This window comes from Bacillus rossius, chromosome 1 (assembly GCF_032445375.1).
Source record: "Bacillus rossius redtenbacheri isolate Brsri chromosome 1, Brsri_v3, whole genome shotgun sequence".
Lineage (NCBI taxonomy): Eukaryota > Metazoa > Arthropoda > Insecta > Phasmatodea > Bacillidae > Bacillus > Bacillus rossius.
In genome coordinates this window covers 155814978-155840673 of record NC_086330.1, presented here as the reverse complement: position 1 = coordinate 155840673, position 25696 = coordinate 155814978, and the positions used below count along the sequence as shown (strand labels likewise).

At 35.6% G+C, this 25696-nt stretch overlaps 1 protein-coding gene across 21 annotated transcripts in view; it reads left to right on the top strand.

Annotated features, from left to right (window-relative positions):
* Positions 1 to 25696, top strand: part of LOC134546323 (bromodomain-containing protein 3-like) — a 363730-nt gene that overhangs the window by 82394 nt on the left and 255640 nt on the right. For 13 of the 21 annotated variants that reach the window (XM_063389071.1, XM_063389068.1, XM_063389079.1 and 10 more), the window contains 3 exons: positions 339 to 485; positions 14821 to 14982; positions 16676 to 16756. In XM_063389071.1, coding sequence (XP_063245141.1) covers positions 339 to 485; positions 14821 to 14982; positions 16676 to 16756 — 390 coding nt within the window. The remainder of the gene's footprint in view (positions 1 to 338; positions 486 to 14820; positions 14983 to 16675; positions 16757 to 25696) is intronic. The other 8 variants (XM_063389080.1, XM_063389077.1, XM_063389088.1 and 5 more) reach the window with 1 other exon arrangement.

Sequence of the window (25696 nt, the reverse complement as noted above, 5' to 3'; positions counted from 1 at the left end):
TTAATGTGATACTAAGCAAAAATGTTTCCATAATGGTAAATAATGAGAATGATTGTTGGTCTGCAATGTTAATGTATGTTAAAACAATTACATAATTTTGATTACTAGAAAAAATGTGTCATCATTATTGTTTATTAATTTTTCAATTGCCGCGAGCAGTTTACGCGTGTTATATTATTTTTTATGTATTTTACTAATTGAGGGTTTCAAAAGTTGGCAAGTCTGGGTTCAGTTACTTGAGGAAAACCTAATCCGGAACTGAAAAATCGATGGTGATACTGACTTGTATGGCAGCTGGCATTGATGTGTGTTATTAATGGTGCTGTTTCTTTTCCCAGGTGGCTGCTCCGACTGGGAGTTACCATGCACAGCCAACCATCTTGTCCCAGCCCGTGGAAGGCCAGGCGACTACAACAACCACAGGATTGGTACACAGTCAAACAGCCCCGCCTCCCGTCATACCACCTCCTCCACAGCCTGCGAAGGTAATTATTCACCATGTTTTGGCATCACTGTGGGATGTGAACAAGAATAAAGTAAATACACTAGAGTTCCGTTATAGCGAGGTATCACAGTTCCGGGTTATAACCTTGCTATAACCGTGTCCTCCCTATAACCGAATTGGACAAATTTTGGCCCCCAAAAAATAAAAATAAACCGAAAATAGCATAAAAATTGTGTTTAAACCTGTATAATTGGAAAATAACGGGTTATATTAACAAAATCTTAATTTCTGTGAGCCGATGTGTGAATTCTCTTTAAAACGATACCCCACAAGTACGGATGCGATCACAGATTGCGTCAAAATAACCAGAATACCCTACCACGCCACGTAAGTATAGCATCTGAGCCCGCGGCCGACGCAGCATTGTCCTGCTATCTATTGTCGACACGGGCTGTCTGCTGGCTGCCATGTTGGTTCGGGATGTTGCTAACAGGCGGCGCTAGTGTAGCACGACGATTTAATTCCTTACATAAAAGCAGGAGTGCGGCAACACAGGTAGGCCTCAAACGAAATAGTCGCTGGAAAACTATACTTTTTTTCATTTAAAAGAAACCTGTAAACCTTTTTTGAAAATAAATTTGGGATTAAACTCAAGCCATCACCACCCCCTTCCCGGAGAGATACCCCAACAACTGACCGAAACAAAAGTACAAGAAAACTGTCCTAGCGATTCGGAAATAAATACGGTAGTGCCTATTTGTCAGATAGTAAAATAAATAACGTGACGTGTTTGTAAACTTGTCACGACTGAAATAATTCCAAACAAGTTTATAAATATTTGTGTATTATTATGCGTTCAATTAGCAACAAGTATAAAGACGGCTCTGATGTTTTTGGCCTAACATAGTTATGTTATTATTCGTTAATGAAAATTTCCCAACAAATTAATTAAGAGCATTTATGTTTAAAAAAGTGCACATTGTTATGTTTAATGGCGGGAAAAAATAGATTTTGTCTCTTTTCTAAATAATAAGAAATGTGTACAAGTATATGTATGTATATTCAAAGGCTTGGTTTATTCGTGTTGAGCATACCTTGGCCTTGAAGCCAAGCAGAAGTTTGATAAAAGAAAGAAAGGACGGGATAGTATTTTTAAAACCACGCACTTAGGTGGCGACTGCAAGGCTGAAGAATGTGACAGGTGACAACGGCAAGATGTCTAGTGGCGAGCGAGAGGGTGGAGATAAAGCAGACAAATAACCAAAGTGCGCTTTACATGATCACGCCGTAAATTCCTCAAAAAGACCTCGTTATAGCCGAGTTTTCGCTATTACCGTGCTTGCTATAACGGGATTCTCTTGTAGTACTCCATAGATTATTAAAGAGCTATTCAATTACAGCAAACCCTAGTTGTTACACCCCTGTTTATTATAAACTCTCTATTACGTCTCTTTTTTGAGGAACCTTTAAAAATTGTGTTAAAAAGTTTTTGAATTGAAGGAAATCAGCCAAAAATTAATTTTAATTGCATTGCGCTGAATTTCTCTCAGCAAGCCTTGTACTGCATTTAGCACAGTAGACACCTTTCCTCTTGGCATATCCTCTTCACCCTCCTATCACATATAAAGGTTCTTTGGCATTCAGCAGCCAACCATTTTGATATGCTTGCTCTGAATGCTACCCTCTTAGTATGCTTCTGTTGTTATGACTGGTATTGGCATGGTTTTGGACCTATTTTGGTTTGAATTTTTTGTTAACGTCTTATTACAATGTGGTTTTATTAGGAAAAATTTTAAGCAACCCCACACAAATTTTGTAGCGGTTTTTTTTTACTAATAGAGTTTGTAGAGAATGCTGCCATCAAAAGTTGTAGGGCAACATTTTGGATTTTCGTGAACAGTAGTACAGAATTATTTTTCACAACGTATAATGTGGGGAATTTAATATTTTTTTCGTGTCTGTTTATAAATAAATGATCAGTCACAGCTGTCGTGTTCTTGGATTTTATCTAGTGAATTTCATATTTATTAGGTACTTTAAATTGCGGTTTGTGTATTTTTTATTTTTTTGCACTTTACTGTACCCGTCACATGCTATTAAAATTTTCTGTGCTTTTGTATGTATTTAATATAATTTATGTTGATGAGCATGCAAAATTGATGTATCATTTTAAAGGCAACAGTCTGCAGAAATGTGTTGCGATTCAGTCAATGCAAGCAGTCTGTGCCCCATATCTCAGGGTGGCCACTCACCGGGAAAACCGGGAAAACCGGGATTTATCAGGGAAATCACGTTGATCGGGAATTATCAGGGAAATGTCAGGGAATTTTTTTAATAACCGGGAATTTTTTGTGTCATGTATATTTCCCTGCCAACCATTACGGATTTTCCGTAATTATTACGGATTTAACACAATATTACGGAATTACGGAACATCGCTGGTTTATTACGGAAATGAGGCTTTGTGCTGCTGGGTAACGGAAAAAAAATTCCGTTTCTGGTGTGCGTGTTTCGTGAACGCAGTTCGAATACATCACGTGGTTGCGCAGATAACGGAACTGATAAATGTGCGCATGTACTGTCGAAATAAGTAGATTAATTGTTGTGTTTTGTAATAGAAATGGTACGGTATTACGTCCGTTGTACGATACAACTAGTACATATTCTCGGACTTTTCGTCTGTTAGCTACTTACATCACGATAATTTTTGTACGGTACTTTGGCTAACCTGTCTTGTGTTATTTACTTTCTTGAAAGCCATTTTTTCCATCAAAGTGTTTTTGTCGTGTGTACAGACGTGAAACCTTTTTATGTTGTTCGATAGTGTTGTGTTCTTCAGTGCCGGTTGTAGAAATGAAGCGTGTGACAGAACAATGTGTATCTGGGTCAAAAAAAAAAACGTTATTCTTCAGAACTTTCGACCAAACTATATAAAAGAATGGCCATGCTTGTCATCTTCAAATGTTTTGGAACGCCACGCTTTTTGTAATGTATGCACGTGGGACTTTTCGATTGCGCATGGTGGAAGGGATGACTGAGGACGGCATATTGAATCAAAGAAACATGCAGAACATTTTAAAGCCGTGACGAGCAATAAATCTATATCGTCGTTTTTCGCTACATCTGAAGAAACGAAAGTAACAAACGCAGAGTTATTGTTTACAAGTTTTTTGGTAGAACACAATTTACCGATAGCAGTAGCCGATCATTCGGATAATTTGTATAGAGCTATGTTTCCGGACTCAAAAATTGCACAGAAATACAGCTGTGCGAGAGCAAAAACATCTGCTTTAGTGGAGTATATGGCTGGTGAAACTAAATTGAAACTGTTGAATCTTTAGTAAGTGGACCATTTGCTTTAGCTACAGATGGGAGTACTGATTGTAATGCAGTGAAGATTTATCAATTAGTTGTTTCACAACTAGAAATGTTACACTTCAAAAATGAATTAAAGAACAGTTATCAAAAGTTGTGTGAAAAAATGTTTGAGCACTCGCCACTGAAATACCCCATTACATAAAACAAAACACAGACTGCATGTCATTGAACGGGACGCTATAATGTAAAGTGACATATTTAAAATGTATTTGTTATTTAACGAACTTCCGTATGTATATAATGAAGAAAATACAGCAGGGTGCTAAAATATGAGTAATCTCTTTCTATAATATATTTTTCATCAAAAGTATGTTTTTTTTTGTAATTGTAAATATCAGGGAAATATTGAATTTTTAATCAGGGAAATCAGGGAAAAATCAGGGAATATTTTTGGTGACTGTGAGTGGCCACCATGTATCTGTAAGGAGACAGACACTGCAGTATTAAGTCTAACATTTATTTTGTCAGATAAATGCAGTGAGAGGGTCATTACTGTCTCACACTGCGGTAGATCGATTGCAATTATAAATTTTTACACCGTGCAACTATCACATACTCTTCCTTTAATGTCCAAGGTAAAAAGTGACCATGTTGTCTGTTAACTGTCCATGGTTGTAAATTTTTTTTTATTTTTCCATACTACTTGCACACTTAATGAAACGAATGCAAATACTCCAATAATTATCAATTTTGAGACAGTAATGAAATAACTTTAATCACTAGTTTGTTTAAAATGGTCTTTTGTTGTTGATAGTGTTAATGGATATTTTTATGTCATTGTTATCCTATTTACCCAAGTATGGGTTTCACATTTTATGCCAATTTTTAGTTATAAAGAATGTAGTGCGACATGTGAATTTATAATTTGGGGGGGGGGGGGGGGGGGGGGTAGTATTTAATTGCAGTGTGTCTTTGAGTATTTGTGTAATTAACTATCCTGTGTTGGTTTTTAATAAGTATGATTCAAATAAGTATAAATTGTTTAGTTAAAATATCGGAGCAGTGCGTGAAAAGTACTGCCCAGCCGCCGCGCCAGTTGCCCAGCCGCAGCTCGCGTGGTCAAGTGACGCGACTTGCTGGGCTGGCATTCAGCAGAGGAAGGGAAATCTAAAAATAAACTAGCCTGTTTGTGTGTGTGCACAATCTGTGAGAGCTTCCTACTACCCCCTCCCCCTCCCCAGTACCCCCTCCCACTCCCCCCTTCCCCCTTCTACCTTCTACCACTTGTAAATATCTGTGAACTGACTCAATCTCCACGTGTCTATTTCGAAAGGTTTTTTTAAACGAAAATGTGACACAACATTATTGTTTTTTGCTTGAGATTTCTCAGCTTTCAAATGCAACATTCCATGACAAAATTGCAGCCATCGTTGTAGCCCAGGAAACAAAGGTTTCAATCTGTGAAAATTTTTTTCCAAAGCTGAATTTTTACACAGTGGTAGAATAACTAAACGTAATAACATACTGAAAGATTACCGCTGTAGACTTTGTGCGTATCACAGAAAATGTGTAGTTAGTTTAGTCCTAGATGACTGTAACTCACAGCAGTCCATTAAAATGCTTCCCATTTATGCAGTTTTTAACTTATACTCTCCATGAACTTAGTAAAATAATCTATAAACATTATTATTTATATTAACACTAAAAAAAGATCCGATTGTTAGTATTAAATTTAAGAAATAAATCTCAACCAAGGACATAAAAACCAGATTCACATAAAAATGAATGGCTCGAAGTAATAATTTGCATATATAATATAAGTGTGTATATATATATATATATAAGTAATATAAGTATAATATAATATAATATAATATAAGTATAATATAATATAATATAATATAATATAATATAATATAATAAGTTGCATATATCTTGGGCTTTTAAGTGACAAATTTTTCAAGAAGCTAGCCTAATTGACTGGGTTACAAGGGCATTCGGAGCATATCAGTGTTGTGTACGTACTGCGACAGTGCTACAGCCGCAAGCGCTGGGACAACTTTTGTTCCCACAAAATTGAGATTTTTTAATGTCTGGAAAATTTACTCTGACTGAATTTTAGTACAGTGATAATATCAACGTTTTTCTAATAATATTTTTAAAAGATTGCCTCCGCAAACATTTTATTTATTTATTTATTTATTTATTTGTAATTGTAACATGCCAACCAACAGGACAAAGCCTTTAATGGTTGGCACACAATTAGATACATATTGTGATGGTACCGGCTTTACCGCCGACTCATCGGGTTTTGTGGTCCGGCCGAAGATGAGCCGCCAGACGAATAACTTAAGCCGAACTACTGGTGTTTCTAGTATTCATTTATTATCATATGCCCACAGGCCCCAGGTCACTGGCCAGCACTTATTACACAGCACGGCGGCGCTCGGCCATTCGCTCTCGCGTCACACAACACAACTAACTCCCTACCTAGTTCCTTCCTGCCCTTTTTCATGAACAGCACTTTTTTAATCCAACATGGCGGACACCATTGGCTCCACCCACAATCACAATTAAATATTACACAGTTCAGCCAAGTTCCTCATACTGGTTGCAAAACACATCTAGATATACTAACCAACTTTGGACTGCTCACCTATGACAATTAAACATTATGATAAGCCACAAAGATTAAAGTTACATGCGGATGAAGAAATAGTCCCGCGGAGGGATCTGTGCCCGACAGCAACATGGAACAGTGTTCTTCACCCATAATGTTCTAGAACGAAAGTGGGCCGCCAATGCAACTTCCGGCAATACATTCACATGAGAGCAAAAAGGCACCATCTCCATAATTACATAATTATTAAAATAAGGGAGGTTAACTAGAACAAAGAAAACTTGTTAAATATAAAATGAATAAAAATGGTTATCAGACATAAAAGATCAGAAATAAATCAGTGATCACAATGGTACCTAAATAGTCCGTGATATTTAGTATTTAAAATTATATTAAATTTAATGACAATAGGAATTTGAAATTTAACTGTACCAGCACCATTTTCCATGTTACTGACGGTTACCTCAAAGGACCAAACACATGTTACACCAGGTTAACATCATTTTCTATAATTATTAAACTATTGACAGACATTGAAGCATATAAAATTATGTTTCTTGTTCACAAATTAAGGGAATACAATATCAAACACAAAAAAAAATAAAGATTACAAATATTCCAATTATGGTTACCGTGAGCAGTCTGCTAACTAGTTAAATTATAATAAAATTGGCCTTTGCCGTAACCCAGGGGAAAATTCATATTTTACAGTAATTTTATTACAGCATTTGGTTTTAATTAATAGTCCAAACAGAGAAAGAAAAACCATAAACATAAGGTATTAACTCAGTTTTGTCCTTCCAGTTCCATTGTAGAAGATGCTCATAAGTTCTTACTAGCTTATTTGTGGATTATTTAAATTGTAACACCAGATCGCCATCTGTTTTATATATATATTTATTCAAACACCATGATGTCATCATCACATGCTCCTTAAATCACTCACACACGATGCTGTAGATCCTTGTTGTTGGTGCGTAGGGGAAAGCATAATGACCCAAAATACATTGACATACCTTTGACAGAGGCCAACTAATTCACCCGGCTCGTCTGAATAGAATGCATTCTGGCTACATAAAAGTTATTTATTATATATAAATCAAAAAGGTTGGGCGGGTGGAAGGCCAGGTTCTTCACAATATACACTCACAATAATAAACATAAATGAAAAACACAAAACAATACAATATAATACATATAAAAACAAAACACACATAACGAAAGACAATAAAACAAAAATCAAACGTTACAATTTAGACAATACAGAAATAAAACACATATGATCATTAGGAACTAAGGAAAATAATTAAAGTCTTTATCAAATTTATTAAAATTGGTTATTAGCCTAAAGATAAAATCATTATAGTGAAACCCCTTATTTACACTTTTCAGGGGAACAGAGTCAAAAAGTGTAAATACCAGGAAAGTGTAAATTGAGGGAAACATATTTTTAAAATGTAACATACCTGGTTTAATGCACTCCTTTTACTTCAGTAGTCAGAGACATCAAAAAAAGACACAGTGAACGAAATATCTTAAAAAATCCTTCATTAGGCCTATGTAAACCAAAATAAATTTACAACATATAACTTATAAAATTGTGTGAATACAACACTGAAGCAATGTGTGCCATGATAAAATGTTACCATAAAAAAGTTTTGTAGGCTTATGTGCAAAAACTTTCATGCCTAACTTAGGTCTATTTCTTTGTAAAATAATCAGAAATCTTGGTTTGCTTGCATCTTTGAGTGTTCATGCACATGATCTGCTTCTCTAAAGTATAAAAATTATCAAAAACACCATCACAGTTTTCACCAGCAGATACTCCAATGTAGTCTCGCAGAGTTTGAAGAGCAGCAAGAGCATCTTTACTCGTGGGTGTTGTCACTTCTTCATCATCATCATCATCTTCGTCAGTATCCTGTTGAGAAGTACTGACATGGCTTTCTACAATATCTTCTATACATTGCACTTCCGAAGTGATCACCTGACTGTCCACATCCACGTAATCTTGAAATATTTTCTCCTGCAACACCCTCTCATGTCCTTCAAAATCTTCAATGTCACTGTAATCTTCTTCACTGAGAGTGTAAGGCTTTTCTGGGAACACAAATCCAGCTTTTGCAAAGCAGTTTTGAATTGTTGATGTTTTCACTTCTTTCCAGGCTCTTGCACTAAAATGCAATGCAGTCAGCAGATTTATCTTCATCAAAGAAGGGTCTTTTCCAACATCAAGCATTGTTACTGCCCTTGAAACTAGGTATCTGCGGTACAAAAACTTGAATGCCTGAATGATACCTAAGTCAAGGGGCTGTAGCTCACTCGTGCAGTTTGCTGGGAAGAAGACAATATCAGTGTTGCGAAGCTGGATGGTTGCTTTGTGAGCACTGATCTATGAAAAGAAGAACTTTCCTATTTTGCAAAGCCATTTTTGAATCAAATGCATGCAACTGGCTCTGAAACAAAGCATTGGTCATCCAGGCTTTGGTGTTTGCTTCGTACTTTGTTGGGAGTGACTTGATGTTTTTAAAACATTGAGGTTTCCTCACTTTGCCAATGACATAAAGGGGGAATTTTTCACTTCCATCTGCATTGGTAAGCAATAACACAGTAATCCGTTGCTTGCTGAGCTTACCTCCGTGACACGTTTCCCCTTTAAAACTAAAGGTTTTGTCTGGTAGAACATTGAAAAACAACCCTGTTTCGTCGGCATTGAAAACATTTTTCGGGTCGAACCCAGCAATTTTTTCCTGTAGCATTTCCTTCTAATGTTCCACAGTCTCCACATCCACACTTTTGCTTTCGCCACAAACCACCTTGTAAACAATATTGTGACGCTGCTTAAACCGATCAATCCATCCATTGCAAGCTGAGAAATCTTGAATTCCCAGCCTAGAGGCAATAACACGTGCTTTTTCTCTCAGTATTGTACCATTTATTGGTAAATTTGCGGCACGTGCACCAGAAAACCACTCAAGAAGAATATCTTCCAGCTGTTTGAATTTCGAGTCCTTCACATATTTACGTTTTTTAGCACTTGGCCCACATTGCGCGGCATTTGCAGTGATGGTTTCTCGGCTTTTGATGATGGTGTTAAGAGTACTCACAGGGATTGAAAGTTCTTTCGCAAGGTCCACACGTGATCCAACATATTCGTCGAATTTGGCAATTATTTTGATTTTATCGGCAACGGTAATAGTTTTTCGTTGTTTCACTTTCTCCATTTTCTCACAGATATTAATAACGACAAAGAGTTAAAGATGTGTCAAATACATTTACCGCTAAAGCCAATGATACTACCAGCGCTCGTAGCGGAAAGCTGTGGAAATAGAAGTACTGTGAATAGTGCAAGGTTACTTGCACTGTTCACGACGCGAACGCACTCACATACGCAGCTTTTGATGTATCTTTCTTCTATGGCAGCCATGTTTTGGTGTTTGTAAACACTGAACGAGACGTTAATAACGGGAATGAAGCAACTTTTCCGACGTAACAAGCGTGAAAACGACATATACCGCCTTATGGAAAATAAATTGGGCCAAAAACAAAGGAGGTAAATAACGGGAAAACGTAAATACCGTTAACGTAAATACGGGGTTTCACTGTATTTCTGTTAACTGTACATAAAGTGGAAGTTAAACGACTGTTAAAAGGAGGTACTCTTAAACCGGTGTTGTCAAGTATATATTTACAGTTTAATTTGTTTAGTATAACATTTTTTAATAAAAATAAAGTCAAGTAATTCTCTTCGACTTGAGAGAGATATCAGATTGGGTAGAGGAAGTTGTTTTTGAATAATAATATTTATTAATTTATTATGAATATTTTCAATTTTCATATTATCGCACATATTGATGTTGTTCCAAATTACTGAGCAGTATTCTAGTTTTGACCTAATTAATGCTAAATAAAGTGAGAGGATAGAATCAGTTTTGGTAGCATAACATGTGACATATTTAATTAAAGCTAATGTTCTTCGGGAACTAGAAATTAAATGTTGAACATGTTGGTGAAAGAACAATTTAGAATCTAGAATGATACCTAAATCTTTGAGAGAAGAGGATTTCTGAATTAAGGTGTTGCCCAATTTATAATTGTATTTGATAGGAAGGTATTTTCTGGTAAAGGATATTATTTTTGTTTTGCCTTTGTTGAGGGTCACAAGATTGGCTTTACACCAGTTATTAATTTCATTAATGTCAGTTTGTAATAATAAACAGTCATTAAAAGAGAAAATTTTTCTACTTATTTTTAGATCATCTGCGAATAGAGTGCCAGAAGAATGATTCAGAATTTGAGTAATGTCATCAATAAATATGTTAAAAAGTAAAGGAGACAAGGTACCACCTTGAGGAACTCCAGAACTAGCTATAAAATTTGAAGAATGGGAGTTGTTGATAGATACAAAAAAAGTTCGATTTTTAAGGTAGCTAGAAAACCAATTAATATAATTGTCACTAAGACCGAAATTATGTAACTTGCCTAATAGTAATGAATGGTTTACAGTATCAAAAGCTTTAGCAAGATCAAAATAGCAGGCATCTACCTGACCCCTGGTAATGACTTCATTAAAAATAGGATTGAGGAAAGTAATTAGATTGGTGGCTGTGGTCATTCCTGATCTAAAGCCATGTTGATTACTATATAAACAATTTTTTAGTTGGAAATTAGTGATTTTAAAAACTATTTTTTCAAAAATTTTAGAGAGACCATTTAATAGTGATATTGGTCTATAGTTAACCACATTTAATTTGCTACCGTTTTTATGAATTGGAATGACCTTTGCAATTTTCCATTTCTTTGGAAAAACTTGGGTTCTTAAACTAGTATTAAATAAATGTTTTAATAGGGGTACTAATATATTTGAACAGCCTTTCAGAATAAAATTAGGAATCCCGTCGGGTCCTGTAGACATTGAGGGTTTTAGAGCCCTTATGCCCCAAAGCGCAAGGCTGTCAGAAACAGAGGGAACAGATATTGTATCAAGGAATGAATTTAAGGTGGGAACTTGGTAATTGACATTAGAGGACACATAAACACTTGAAAAGTATTCAGCAAATACATTAGTCAACACCACTGGATTACTAGATACAACATCATTAACTTTTAACGAATGCTGTTCATGATAACAGTTTTTTATTAATTTGACATAGTGCCAAAACTTCTTAGGGTTGTTCTTGATATTATTGTTAGTGGTTCTGGTCCAATTTATTTTATCACGCTTGATAAGATATTTGGTTTGTTTTCGAAAGAATGAAAATTTAGTATAATAGTACATATTTTTGTTTCTTCTGTAAAGTTTGTGAAAATGTTTCTTGGATTTTAAAGCTTGAATTAAGTCTTTTGAAAACCAAACAGGGTATTTAGATGGTTTGCTAATGAAAACGGGGATGAATTCATTAATATTGTGACATATACAAGTAGTTAATTGATCAACAAGATAGTTAACATCAGTAGATTCATAGAAATTTGACCAGTCATAGTTTTTAACAGCATTGTAAAGACCAAGATAGTCACCATTTATATAGGACCTAGAGACTCTAGTAGAACTGACCACATAAGAAATGCTGTCAGATATTTTTATAATTAAGGCAGGATGATATGGGTCTTCAGTGACAAGTGCTTCATCCGCATGAGATATTGAACATTGCGAGATGTTTGTAAAACAAAGATCTAAGAGGTTTTTGGATGATAGGATTGTATTATACTGAAATAGACCAAGACTAGATATACAGTTTATAAGATATTGTGCTTTAGTCTTGATGTGCGTGTGCACGATGTTGGTAGTTAGATTATTGGTCCAATCAACACCTGGGACGTTAAAATCACCAAGTAGCACTAACTCATCTTGATAAGCAGCCAGTTTATCTTCTAAAGTCTCAAAATAAGATGAATAAATATTTGGTGATGTTTGGGGTGGTAAATATATATTGCCAATTATAAAGGATTTATTCTGAGACATTTTAACTTTTAACCAAACAGATTCAATTCCGGGGTAGTCCAGGTGAAAAATAGGCTGAATAGAAGTGAATTTAAACTTATTGACTGCTATCAAAACACCGCCACCACGATCTTTAGAAGTCAGCAAGGCGTCTCTATCATTTCTGTAGATTGAGTATTGGTCTGTAAAGTAGTGGGAATTAATGCTAAGATCGTTGAACCAGGTTTCAGTTAGACAGATAAAATCATAATTAGAGATAATAATGTTTTCATAGAATTCTTTTGATTTAGTTCTTAGACCACGGACGTTTTGATAAAAAATTTCCAATTCCTTTGAAATAGGATGCACAAAAACAAATTACGGTGCTCCTCCTGGCACCCGAGACAGGTTCGTTGCAGTGGCACCAGCTGATAAGGGCTTCATGGGGATGACGGTCTTATCAGTGCTGACGGAATTATTTGATGTAGAGTCACTGGTAGCAATTTGTTCCGGGTGGAGTTTACCGTAGAAGGAACTGATTAAGCACCCACTCGGCCAGAATACTGTGTCATTTATTCTATTAAAATCTTCTTCAAGTACTACTATGTGAAACGAAGCGTAAGAATCGAATTTGGTTCTATGTTTCACTACCTTAACATGTGAAAGATTGAGTTCATTAGTTATGTAGTCAACTATCTCGTTTGCTTGGTCAGAGTCAGCATGTTGGTTGGTGTGGTTGTTTTTGGTGACATCACTTTTTTCTTGCTGCGTCGGAAGTAGGTCACTGGACTGAAGCCCGTTACCCGAGACGCTCTGTGCTGCTACATGTTCAGTTTTTTTGTTGCTCGAAGACTTCATTAAAGCCTGACTATAAGATATCTCACTTTTATTTATTACAAACAAACTTTCTTTTATTGAGATGAGTTCTTGTTTAATCACAGCCGTTTCGTTTTCGTTTTGAAGAGCATCAACTTTATTGCAAAGCAGTTCAACCTTTTTAATTAAATCATCGAGTTTAAGAGCATCTGGCTTCATTATTTCCAGCTTGGTTATCTCCACCGTGGGTAGTTCCTGAGTTGCACTAGAACTGGAACCAGATTTCTAGGTCGGCGATCTAAACATTTCCGTGTTGACGACCTGCACTGATTTTAAAGAGAGAGGTTCATATTGGGGAAAAAAACCCCGGAAATCAGGTTGATCTAAGATGGACGAATTAATATTTAACACCAACAGACGATGTTAAACCAAAATAGATCGAGATAACCGACTGTAAACGTCCTTCGGCTATGGACTCCCGGCCGCTACTACATTGTGCGTAACAAAGAAAACATGCAGTTAAGTTTCTTGAACATTCTACAATATTACATCCTTGAACATTATTATAGTTTGACCTTCAGTAAACCAAACCATAATTAACTACCAAAACTTTTATACGTGATAAAATTAAAATCAATATGTTTTACTAAATATGCAATATATTCATTAATATTATGGCAAATAAGGTTTTTTTCCCCCCTTCCAAATTTACAAAGGATGAAAACACATAATACATAAACATGAAGAGCCTGATGTTAAAATCATTTCAACAAACATAGTTGTATATTTGTTAAGCTTGAAATTGGTATAATGTGTGCAGTGTTGCCCAGTATTACGGATTTTCCGTAATTATTACGGATTTTAACCTCTAGCTACGGAATTACGGAGACGTCATTGTTTATTATGGAATTGGGGAAATTTAATTATATTTGGAATCGTAAGAATGATCTACGATACGATGCGTTGTTTGCTGTACGATAAATCACATAGCTCAACAGTGCGTGTCTTAACAATGCCCGCATACCAGTATGTCAAAAATTTCGGCATCACCCCGAAAAGCGGCACGTTAAATTCTGTTTTTTGCTGTAAATGTCGTAGAATATGGGAGGAAGATATGGCATTACTGTCCACTTTTGCAGGAAAACAAAGTGTCGTACACTTGCATGCGTGTACATGTACGGTGTACGCCATTGTGTAGATGAACCAAATATGAAGTTAGTTAGTAAGGGAAAAAAATGAGTGAATGTAGAACAAGAAGCCATTGTGCCATGATGATACATGCAGACTTGCCGTCAAGCGGGCGTTGGCCCAAGTAGCGTTATTGGAGTTGTTCTAAACTATTGCAGCTGAAGTTTTTACAATGTACTCTGGTGTATAAATTAAGGGTAGTGAAACCTAAAGAAATTATGTATAGTATAAATTTTCATGCATTTCTTCCAAATGTAATGGGATTTAAAATGTCTGAATCACCTTGATAAAATCCAAACACAAGCACCTTGGTCAGTAAAGGGTTACAGAATGTGCCTATCCAATGAATGCCATATTGAAAAGCACCCTCTGCATTTGAAATAACGTCAATTATACTTATAGATGTTAAATTATTCTGTTTTCAGTATTTCATATTGTTTTTTATGTTTTGGATTGTTTTAAGTTACCATTATCCACTGTCATGCATTGTAACATTTTAATTTTTTGTTGCAGTCAAAAAAAGGTGTCAAAAGAAAGGCGGATACTACCACGCCATCGAGCAATGCTTTCGATCCTTTATTTCCACCACATGAATCCAAAACGGCTAAGATCTCAACCCGGAGAGAGAGCGGAAGGCAAATAAAAAAAATAACCAAACAAATACAGAGTTTTCAGGTAAGTTTATGGTCTTTCAGCAGATATTTCATTAAATTAATTTTTCTGTGTTTATGTTGCATGGTTATGTACAGGGGCACAAGGCGAAATTACTTTCAAGATTATGGTGGGATCTCTGAGATTTGAACAACTTTGATACCAGTTCATAAATTGAACGTATGAATCATATTCCCGTTAAATACAACTCCTGCAATGATTTTGTTCAAGGAATGGAGGGGGGGGGGGGAAACCCTATTCTTAATCACTATTCTTGGTTACAAATACTTTTTTTTGTAGTCAAAACCACTTTTTTTTGTAATTGAAACACTTGCAAATCATTTTATTATTATTTTTAGAGCTACTGATAAGTGATAAATAAAATAATAATTCTGTCAAAAAAAAACAGAGTAAATTGTGGGCATCAATGAATCAAGATTTTGAGATCACAACTATATTTTTGAGGTGAATTACGCAATATCACAAAAATGAAATCCTATTATATTGTTGAATAATAACGTATAAAATAAATATAGGTTGTGTTTAAAATCATTTTTTAAGAGAATTTACACATCGGGCAACTTCCATTTCTGTTATTAAATAAGTAAATGGCAATTTGAAATTCACCAATAAATAAAAAATTATTTTATAGAGCAAACAAAGTTTTTGGCCAACTTATTACATGGAAAATAATAATATACATTGTACACCTTCTGGAGAAAATGACGCGACTGAAACATTAGACCATATTTGATGGGAAATCATATTGTGTGAAAATTTGTTAAAGAAGTTCTATGAACCAGTGCGATGTGAATTGATGGAAAAAAGTAATTTCAGCTACGTAATGTGAGGTAAATTATGGCATTACATTTAATGACATGTAAATAGGACGTATAGAAAAAGTTAACATAAGGAAAACGTAAATATTAAGAATTCAAATATGTTTTTTGACTGTGTATATTTTGCAACGAACTTCGTGCTTCTACAAATGGGAAATGCTTTAAAATTTACTGAAGTTGGTCATTTTACCAAAAAAATTCACCTTAAATAACTTTTTGGGGTCTGTACTTATAATTCAAAAAGTCAAATAAATAAAATTTTTTTTGGAAAGAATTTATATCTTGGGCTTTTGAATGTTTTCTTTCACATTGAAAGTGTTACAATTGCAAATATATTTCTGCTATGTTAGTTAAGCTAATAAAACAGATTTTTTACAATAAATTTGAGTAAAAGGTTTGCATTTTTATGTTTTTTTTTGTTGACTGCATCTCTCCTTATCCTCTTTTTATTGGTAGCCTGCAGTTAGCCACCTTTTCTTCTGCATATTTTTTTTCCTTGCCCTTTAATGTTTTAGTCTTTTAGTTGTGAAGGAACCATACATATCATCTATCCTGAACTCTCCAGTAACCTTGTTGCAACCACTGCCACTTCCTGTTTTTCCTAGAGACTGTTTGCTAAGATTCTTAGGAAAAATTAGTTTTTTTTTGAAAAGTGAAGAGAGTAGTTGACACTGTTAAGTTCAGAGAATTTGTTGACCCAATCTTTAATCTTCATTTTTTGTCAACTACATCATCTTATGTTCTCTGTAAAAATTTTCAAACGTTTCATTTTGTTTATGAAGTGTTTTGCATTTTGATAATGATATGTAGATGTTGAATAATCCGTGCATTTTTCCTTTACTGATTGTCTGAAGTGCTTGTCCTGTCCAAATTAATAGCAGGCCCCAAGGCAAGCTGAGGATGCCTTACAATTCCACCAAGGAGGTCATTCGGTGATGTCCAGTGGACTTGGTGGCCAGGTATGTGTTGTGTTGTGTTCTGTATTTAATGTTTCATACTGTTTGTAGGTATCCACCTCGTTTGTTGGTTTCATTTAATTCACCCACTTTTAGTTACTCATTACCAGACATCTTTTATCTGGGACTGTTGAGGAATGTAAAGTATTTTAAACAACTCCGTTTAAAGTAATGGAATGCGCTGAGAGAATCAACCTTCATTTTATTTGATTGTATTGAAGGTAACTTAAAACTAATGATGTTGAATACTCGGCCATTTTGTGTTAGGTAATTTTTTCAATTTCAGTTTTTTAAAAAAAAGTACTAATTTTAGGTTTCCAGCAGAGTTATGAGAAAAATGTTACAATTTAATCATGTCAAAATATAGGGGTGTGCGAATAGTGGATTTTGATGGTAGAATATTTTTGAATCGAATAGTAAAATTTTTGAATAGAATGCTAATAGTTTCGATGCCGAACAGTTGTAATATATATATTTTTTATATGTTACCACAAAGAACAATGGCGGGTTTTCATATATTTAGTTTATACAAGATATTTTCTGTGAATGAAACCACAAAAAAAAGGTTCACTTAGTATTTTTAAGAGTTATTGAGGACATAAATTTTTATTATAACATAATATATAATATATATATAATATATATAATATATATATAATATATATAATAATATTTAATAATTGTTACTTATTGTTTTTCCTTTCGGTTACCACAATGGAAAAATTTGAATAAAAAAATGTGTAGAATGGAAAATTAATTTCATTGTACAGTAAACTCTCGATTATCCGTGTTAATTGGGACCTTCCGATGCCCGGATAATTGAATGCCCATAAGAAAACCCGGATAATCCGTTTCACCACTTAAAAATTGTGTATTTACTGGCAAAATAGTATCTCTTCAGTAGAATTCTATGAGTACAAGCAAAGGCTTTGTATACCGTGTCCCAGCTTATTGGACTGTAAACAATACTGGCACTGTGTTGCCGCCATCCTTCTCCTGTCCCCTTTATTGCTACGGGAGGGAGAGCGGCGACAGTCTCAACTCAGCATCTCCCTCCACCCTTTTAACGACCTATTATCCGGGGTCACTACAAAATAAGTGTCTCAACCACAGCACAATATTATACACCTTTTTTTCCCCCTTCCAGCTATTGCATTTTATTTTTCTACCTCACGTGGCAAGATATTGTTTCTCGTTAATTCCGCCTATTAAAATTAGGATGCACTTTACAGTCATAACTACGAGTATGGGATACTACGAGACCTTCGAAGTTACGAGAGTTTTGAAATGCACCGTCAGTTTGACTACGTAAATAGTAATCCTCAACTAATCTGGTTATTACGAGTGCTTCCTTGTTGGCTGTTTCGTAAGAAAGAGTGATTTAAATGGCATCTTCAAACAAGGAAAAATACCGTTAGTTGGAAGGAAAAAAAGGTTCACGCAATAAACAAAGGCTGCAAAGAGAGAGAGGGCCGTGGCTATGCTGGCGCTGGGGCTGTGGACCATGACTCGCACCTAGCTTAGAGGTGGGTCGAAAAGTATCGACCTTATACTTTGTCACTGATACGCGCCTGTATCAGGAACGGCAAACGAGTACACTTGAAAAGTATCAGAGACTTTAGTATCAGTTCAGAATTCACCTGGAACAACACCACGGCCAATGAGCGGAGTACCCGATCGCAGATGACGGTCACTTGGGCGGAGCTTGTGAAAGGGGAGGGAGCAGGAACGACGAATAAGGGATAAAGAAGGGAAAGAATGTAGGGGAGGAAGCGCAGGGGAAGGCGTTGAAGCCTTGAAGGAGAGGCGCAAAGCGATATTGTTACAAGCAGGGCTGCCACTCATGGGTTTTTCCACCCAGATCTGGGTTTTTCCAATGGTGTTTGGGTTTCTGGGTTTTTAAATAATGAATTCCAACAATTCTAGGTTTTTTATAATTTTAATTATTTTTATACCTAAAACAATAATAAAGGTAGTAGCTACTGTATCTGTTGCAATATCTGTTTGATAAATGCAAACAAGTCTATGTGTTTCACACACAAAAATACATATAAACACAAAACTAGTTTTCAAGAAGCTAAGTCGAATATTAAATTAGACACATTCTTCAAAGAGGCTTGCAGAACACAAAACCAATGCAACAATTAACCTTCAAACCAATCTTGTAGAATCAGACTCTGAATAAAGACTAACGTACATGATGCAGTTTTATAAAAACATTTACCGGTTTAAAGAATGCAGTGATGGTGTTTGTTTTGTCATGTATATATTTGTAGGTTTTTTTATGATTTGTGCTGGTCCAAGAATTACTTATACAGCCATTTTGCTGCAGTGTAATTTTCTTGTATTGGTTGTATTTAACCATTTTCAGTCTTGTAAGGTAATTAATTGTTTTATATTAAAACCAGTTATGTTTATATTTTTGAATTAGTACGCAAACATTTTCAACGATAGCATTTTAGACGCATCTGGGTTTTTTATCCATGTGTCTGGTTTTTTTTTTAGGTTATCTAGGTTTTTCATGAATATCAGAGTGGCAGCCCTGGTTACAAGTTGTTTTGTTTATTGTCCTACTTCAAAGTACGCTCAGTGCGCAGTGCGTGCACCGTCTCGTTCAATAATAAAACTAATGAAATTTTAATATTAAAAAGTACATTAATACAAGATATAATATTTATATTTGTGCACCTAACAGCTATGAAAATGCAAATAAATTCTCAGTTGACACTAATAACAGATGTAATCAACATATGGACTTTCTTTTTTCGAAAACAATTAGTAACTAGTGTTTTTATACATTAAAAATTCACGATTTTATCAAAAATAAAAAATAAAAAAACAGATAGGTACATTAGTGAGCATACTATATCAATGTTTACGTTTCAAATGTTTCTTCAGATTAGTCGATGATTTATAACTCAGTTTTTGTTCACACAAATTACAATTAGCAAACTCATTATTTTCCGTGAAAAAATTCCACACAAATGAAGTCTTTTTCGTGCACTTATCCATTCCTTATTTCACTATAAAAATACTAACTACAAAGCATGACAGCCCGCAACATGGTGATACACGGCCAGGACGAACTGCAGTGAATGTTGAACTGATTGATACTGGTTGTATCAGGCGGGCATGAGAGTATCAGAGGTAGAGAATTACCAGGCGTGATAAATAATGTATCAGATTCTCCTTCCGGTCGCACGGTCTGCGTACGCGGAGCTTTGTTGCCTCCTGGGACCGTCTGATACAGAAGTATCAGAGACTTGTAACATGGTACAATGCTGTATCAGTATCAGGTTGGGACAGATACCGAAAATTGCTGTAACAAACCACCTCTAACCTAGCTGTCCAGAAAGAATGATGGCTGTTGTTGGGTGGGGGTTTTTGGGAGAGGAAGGGGTGTCTGGTGGCGAACAACATGCTCCCTTTCTCTCTCTGTCTCTCTCTCGCTCAGCATTTTCAAGAAGCCCTCCCCCTCCCATTGTGTTACTGGCTGCTTCGGCCGGTAGAGGGGAAATTCCTAAACCACCCCCCCACCCCCCACCCGTGTGTGTACGTGTGTACGAGAGCCTTGTTCCTTTTGTGCGTGTGTGAGACCTCGTTGCGTGCGTGTGCGTGGGTAGATGTTTTCATGCTTTTACGTTTAGAAGGCCCTGCCACACTGTCTGATCTACTAGCAAACTGCAAAAGTTTTTCTTCACTTTTATTAATGTCTTGCACGGTTTGGATTACAATTTCATATTCCTGTGCTAATTTCGCGGCAGTTTCTCCTTTTCTTAACCTGTCCACAACTTCTAACTTCTCTGCTATTGTCAGCACTTTACGTTTCCTTTTACCAGACATGATTACAAAAACAAATGTGCCTGGGAGAACTGATGTAAATAACTGCGTGAAAAATGCCTCTTCCAGCCGTCAGGAGTGTGGGAAGGTAAAAAAGGTAGAGGAACCTTTTTTTTTTTTTTTAGCGTGGCGGGGCGCTTTGAAAAGAAAATTTAAAAAAAGGGGGGGGGGGGGGGGGGAGTTGAGCCGGAAGCAACAGTCAAGGCATTCCTTTTTGGTTTAAAGTGTGACAAATTGACGGGTGAAGGTGGCGGGGCAGCATAGCTACTCCCCGTCATTTTTTTTACAACTTCATAAAAAAAATCAAGCACGGATAACCCGAAAACCGGATAATCCAGGCCCGGATAATCGAGAGTTTACTGTACTTCAAACGTTGTAGCATTGAACAATGAGGATTTGTTATGTACATATATTTTTTTTTGGGTCATAAGAATATTGATTAAGAATAACTTTGATATGAAAGATAGTAATTATTTAATATGTAGATAAGGATAGTTCAGAGTTGTTAAGAATTGTTAATTACTTTGGTTAAATTTAATGGAAAGCCTTAAAATACTTATTTCCTTGAGATACTTAATTATTAATTTGAGGGTTAACTCTAGTTCATAATAATTAATTTTGATATTTGATAATTAATGTCAGTAATTGTTTTGTTTAAAGCAGTATAGATGATAATTTTACAGGACATCATTTTTAAACAAAAGTTTATAATATGGTATGAATTTCAACTTTGTTTACTAAATTTTGAACATTGTATTTGAATTTTTTGGGTAATTTTATATTCTATTGGATATTGCTAGTGTAATATTTTGAGAATAGTCTGGAAGGTACAGAAGGAAGAGCGGACAGGCGCGACACTCTGGCGCCAGAAAGTTATTTTTCACTTTGTAAATGCGTGTTTGGGAGTTACGCGTCACGTTGTACGCACAGCTGTAGCGACCGTCTGGAAGGGTCTCTGGAGGCTACCACTAGCCAGCCAATCAGGGCGAGCCCTGGCATGGAATGATGCGCCCATCCGAATTTCCTTATATGGTCAGGTTTTGGAATTATGTCCGCTGATTGGTCAGTTGGCCCAAGGGGTTGCCTCCCTTGTTTTCACTTTTACAAGGGAAGGTAATCTCGTCGTCCAAGACACTTGTTGCTCGATCGTCGCCGAAGCCGGTTGCGTCGTCGGCAAGTCACGACACAATATGAAAAGTTACTTAAAGATAATTTAACGCCTAGGGGCTGGGGCCAGGCCGTATTTTTTAACTTAAGTTCTTGATTTTTCGGACAAATGTATTAGAAATTTAGGCCCTAGGCGTCGGCATCGGCCCGACTTCGTGTGATTTCGGTCCGCGATCAACGGTACCTTGAGTTATGTAATTAACCAAGGGACATTACTAAAATATTTTTTTTTTGGCGAGTGACAAGACTCCTCGACCATCAACGGCAAGATGTACGGTGCTGCGGTATGGTTTTGGACATCATAAAAAATTGGTATAAGAAAAGCAGGGTGGCTACAGACCGGGAAAACCGGGAAAAGTCAGGGAAATTTAGTATGTCAGGGAGAACAGGGAAATGTGAGGGAATTCTGGCGAAGGTGCAGGAAATTTTTTGTTGTAAAGTATTTTTGCGATTTCTCATTTTTATACACTTATTTTAATGCTTTTTATTTTATTTCAACGACATTAAAATTGTATCTACCCATTTTACTCCCACATTTTTTCCCCTTAAAAAAAACCTGCGAAAATTCAGGGTGTGTGCTTGCATTTGATGCTGGCCCACCGGACCGTGCCGACATCCTCAAGCTTCTTGACTGCGCCGCAGCCGGACCGTGTCGAGCTGGAGAAGCCTAAGATGTACATCAAGTTCTGTCCCTGCCCGAACACGCCCGAATATTCACCTTCGACCAACCTCGGGATTTGTTTTATTTTTGAGCAGGAAAAATGAATTCAAATTTTTAAAGTGGTCGGTTAGGTTAGCTACATTAAAACACTTTAAAACACTATGGACAGTTAGTTAGGTTAGTATAGCTACATTAAAATAAACAGAGAAATATAAATATATATAAAAATAAACCCGAGGTTGGCCGAAGGTGAATATTCGGGCGTGTTCCGGCAGGGACAGAACTTTATGTACATTTTAGTTTTCCCGTCGAGCTGCGTCCAGCGAGTGCCGAGCACGTCATCAACGTAATTGCGGACGGACAGTTCGATTGTTCGAAAACAATTGTCTTAGCCATGCACGCGTGTGCCTTGCGTGTGTGCATGTTGACTAGTTGGATGTAGTTTTCCGTGAATAACATCGTGGAATTTTTGTCTGACGTGTGAACATAAACAACTTGTTTTATTTATTTATTAGCTGTTTTGAAGTGCCATCATGCAAGTTTGCCATTCGACATGCCTTTGCGAGTGATAACTGCGATTTCTCATCATCAAGAGTGCTTCTGTGTTATGAACGTCGACCATAGTAATGCATTAATGTTAATTCAGTAGAAGACTATTTGAAACACGTAAAATCTAAGATAAGTTTTAAAAAAGTCAGGCATTTGAGTTATGGTTTAATATTTTTAATTTTTGAAACTTAACCACCACTTAGTTGCCATGTCGAAATTCAGAAAAACAGCATTTAACGAATCATGGCTTTTAGATCTAGACTTCAAGAACTGGCTAAGAGAATCGCCCGGGGATCAATACTCTGCCATGTGTACTTTTTGCCATACAAAATTCAGTCTAAGTAACGTGGGTAAACGAGCCATAAGAAGTCATATCACCGGCAAGAAACACCAACTTTTGTTGAGTAATGTTTTCATTTAATTTAAAGTGAAATATAATAAATGAGGTTGGTAATTTACTGTTTGGATACAATTTGCATTGAAAGAAATTCTAGGGGAAATGTTTAAGTTACGTCACAACAAAGTATTTTAACAGTTGGAAATTTCGGGGAAATGTCAGGGAAATGTCAGGGAATTTTTCGGCAGAGTATCTGTAGCCACCCTGAAAAGACAAAAAACTGTGCAAGTAACGAAATTTTCTAACTAAATTCATTTGTAAAATTGTGTACTGAGGCCATGTAACGATGAGAAAAAAAACATTTTTTTTTAAAAGAAATAAAAAAAAAAGATAATTTAATAAACTCTCTTATTTCCAAATAACGCAGAAACATCGTAATGAAAAATTCCTCAGGAACATTGTTTGTTTTGTTACGTTTCTCTGTGTGCTTAGCCGGGCAAAACATACAACGTAACAACGTATATGACCGGAAAAACTCTGTGATTAACTTCAATACTCAAACCGAGTCTATAAAAAGGTTATCATTGAATAAAATTTTTTGAAACAGTTAATTTTAACGGTTTTGTAAACGATTGCAACCTTTCATAAAAAATACGGTAGTCGTTGGCATTTCTGCTATCTATATTCATTTGGAAATGGCTTTGTGTTTACGTTTACCGTCTGGCTTTTGAAACAAGTTGGTTTAATGTACGATGATTTTGGTTTGTTTTTCTTGAATTAAACCTTTTAAAAATACATTGCGGTTATGTTAGTAAGAATGTATAAATACTTTGGAAATTACATTAGAAGCTGCTGAAAACCGAAGCTCTTGGAACCACCACGAGAAATAAAACACAGCCATGTAAATACAGTATTGGTCCGAATATAAGGCAACCATTTTTACATAAACGAAGAGATGAGAAAATTGGAAGTCGCCTTATTTTCGCACCAAGACATCAGCACCGCAAATATTAGTTCCAAGCTGAAAGCTACAGTAGAAACATTGTTAAACAAAATGTTCACGATTTTTTATATTATCTAAAACTTTGTTACCTCACATGGGGAAAACGATAAATCCACCCAATATTGCAGTAATTCACAATTGTTTAATGTTGAAAATTAAAATATTTGTTCTTGAGTAAAAATGTGAATGTTGAAGCATCTCAAAATGGCAACCTGTTTATTACACAATTAATATTTGTACTTTGTGTACATTCGCGTGTTAACATTTACGTTAATTTAATTTCAGATTTTGAACGGAAATATTTGTACTAAAATATTACAGCTATTTTCAGAATGATTGGTTACGTTTACAAACAGAAAATGTTAAAAACATTTCGGATGTAATGTTTGGAAATTCACGGTGGCAACTGTCTTTCCACTATATTATTCTTTGTTGTAAAACTAAAATTGCCGAACACGCACGAAGACGCCATATTTACAGGAATTTGGTACGTTGCTTCAAAATCTATTTTAATAATTTCACTGTAATCCACTCTTTATTTATGTAAAAACATTTCAAACAACATAATTATCATAGATTATTCTTTAAAATTCATAGGACAGAGACTCTCTGTGAGAGAGTAATATGAACAAATATTCGCGGTCACGTCACCGAAGTTATTCATGGCTGTATGCTTCACCATGGCAGCTAGCCACGTGTTTTGTTCTGGCAAGCTGCATTCTTTGTTTGCTTTGTTACGTTTAACACACTACTACTAAATAGTAATACATAGCTTAAGTGAAACGGAAAGTTAAATGTGGTATACATAAATGAAAAAAGGATTTATCAACACAAAATGTATGTCTAATGAATTTTCACATTAATTTCTACCAAAATTATTTTTACATTTGTTTTTGGCCTCTTGAAACTGCAGGTCGCCTTATATTCGGGCCAATATGGTATTCACAATTTTAAATTTTGCTATTCGACTTACGAATGTGAATAGTTCGTCAGTTACTATTCGCAACTATTCGTGTTTACGAATATTTGCACACCCCTATCAAAATACCAACACTCCAATGTTAAATAGTGCTTTGTACGTAATTCTATGTATTAGAAGATAATGATTTTAAACAAAGATAAAACACACATGCAGCTATTTTTGCATGGTTATAAAGGGATTGTTATTTTACTGTAGATTAATTATAGACTATTGGATAGCAAAATGGTGCTAATCTTGGGCATTGCTTCCTGAAGCAGTAGCGTGGAGAGTACACCTGCATGCCTTCATTGTGTAACCTAATCTAAGATGAATAAATCCCACTGAATCACTACTGACCTAAATTGTTAATATGTAAACTATGGAACAGAAAATGTCTCAACACCAATTTAGTGCAAAATACAATT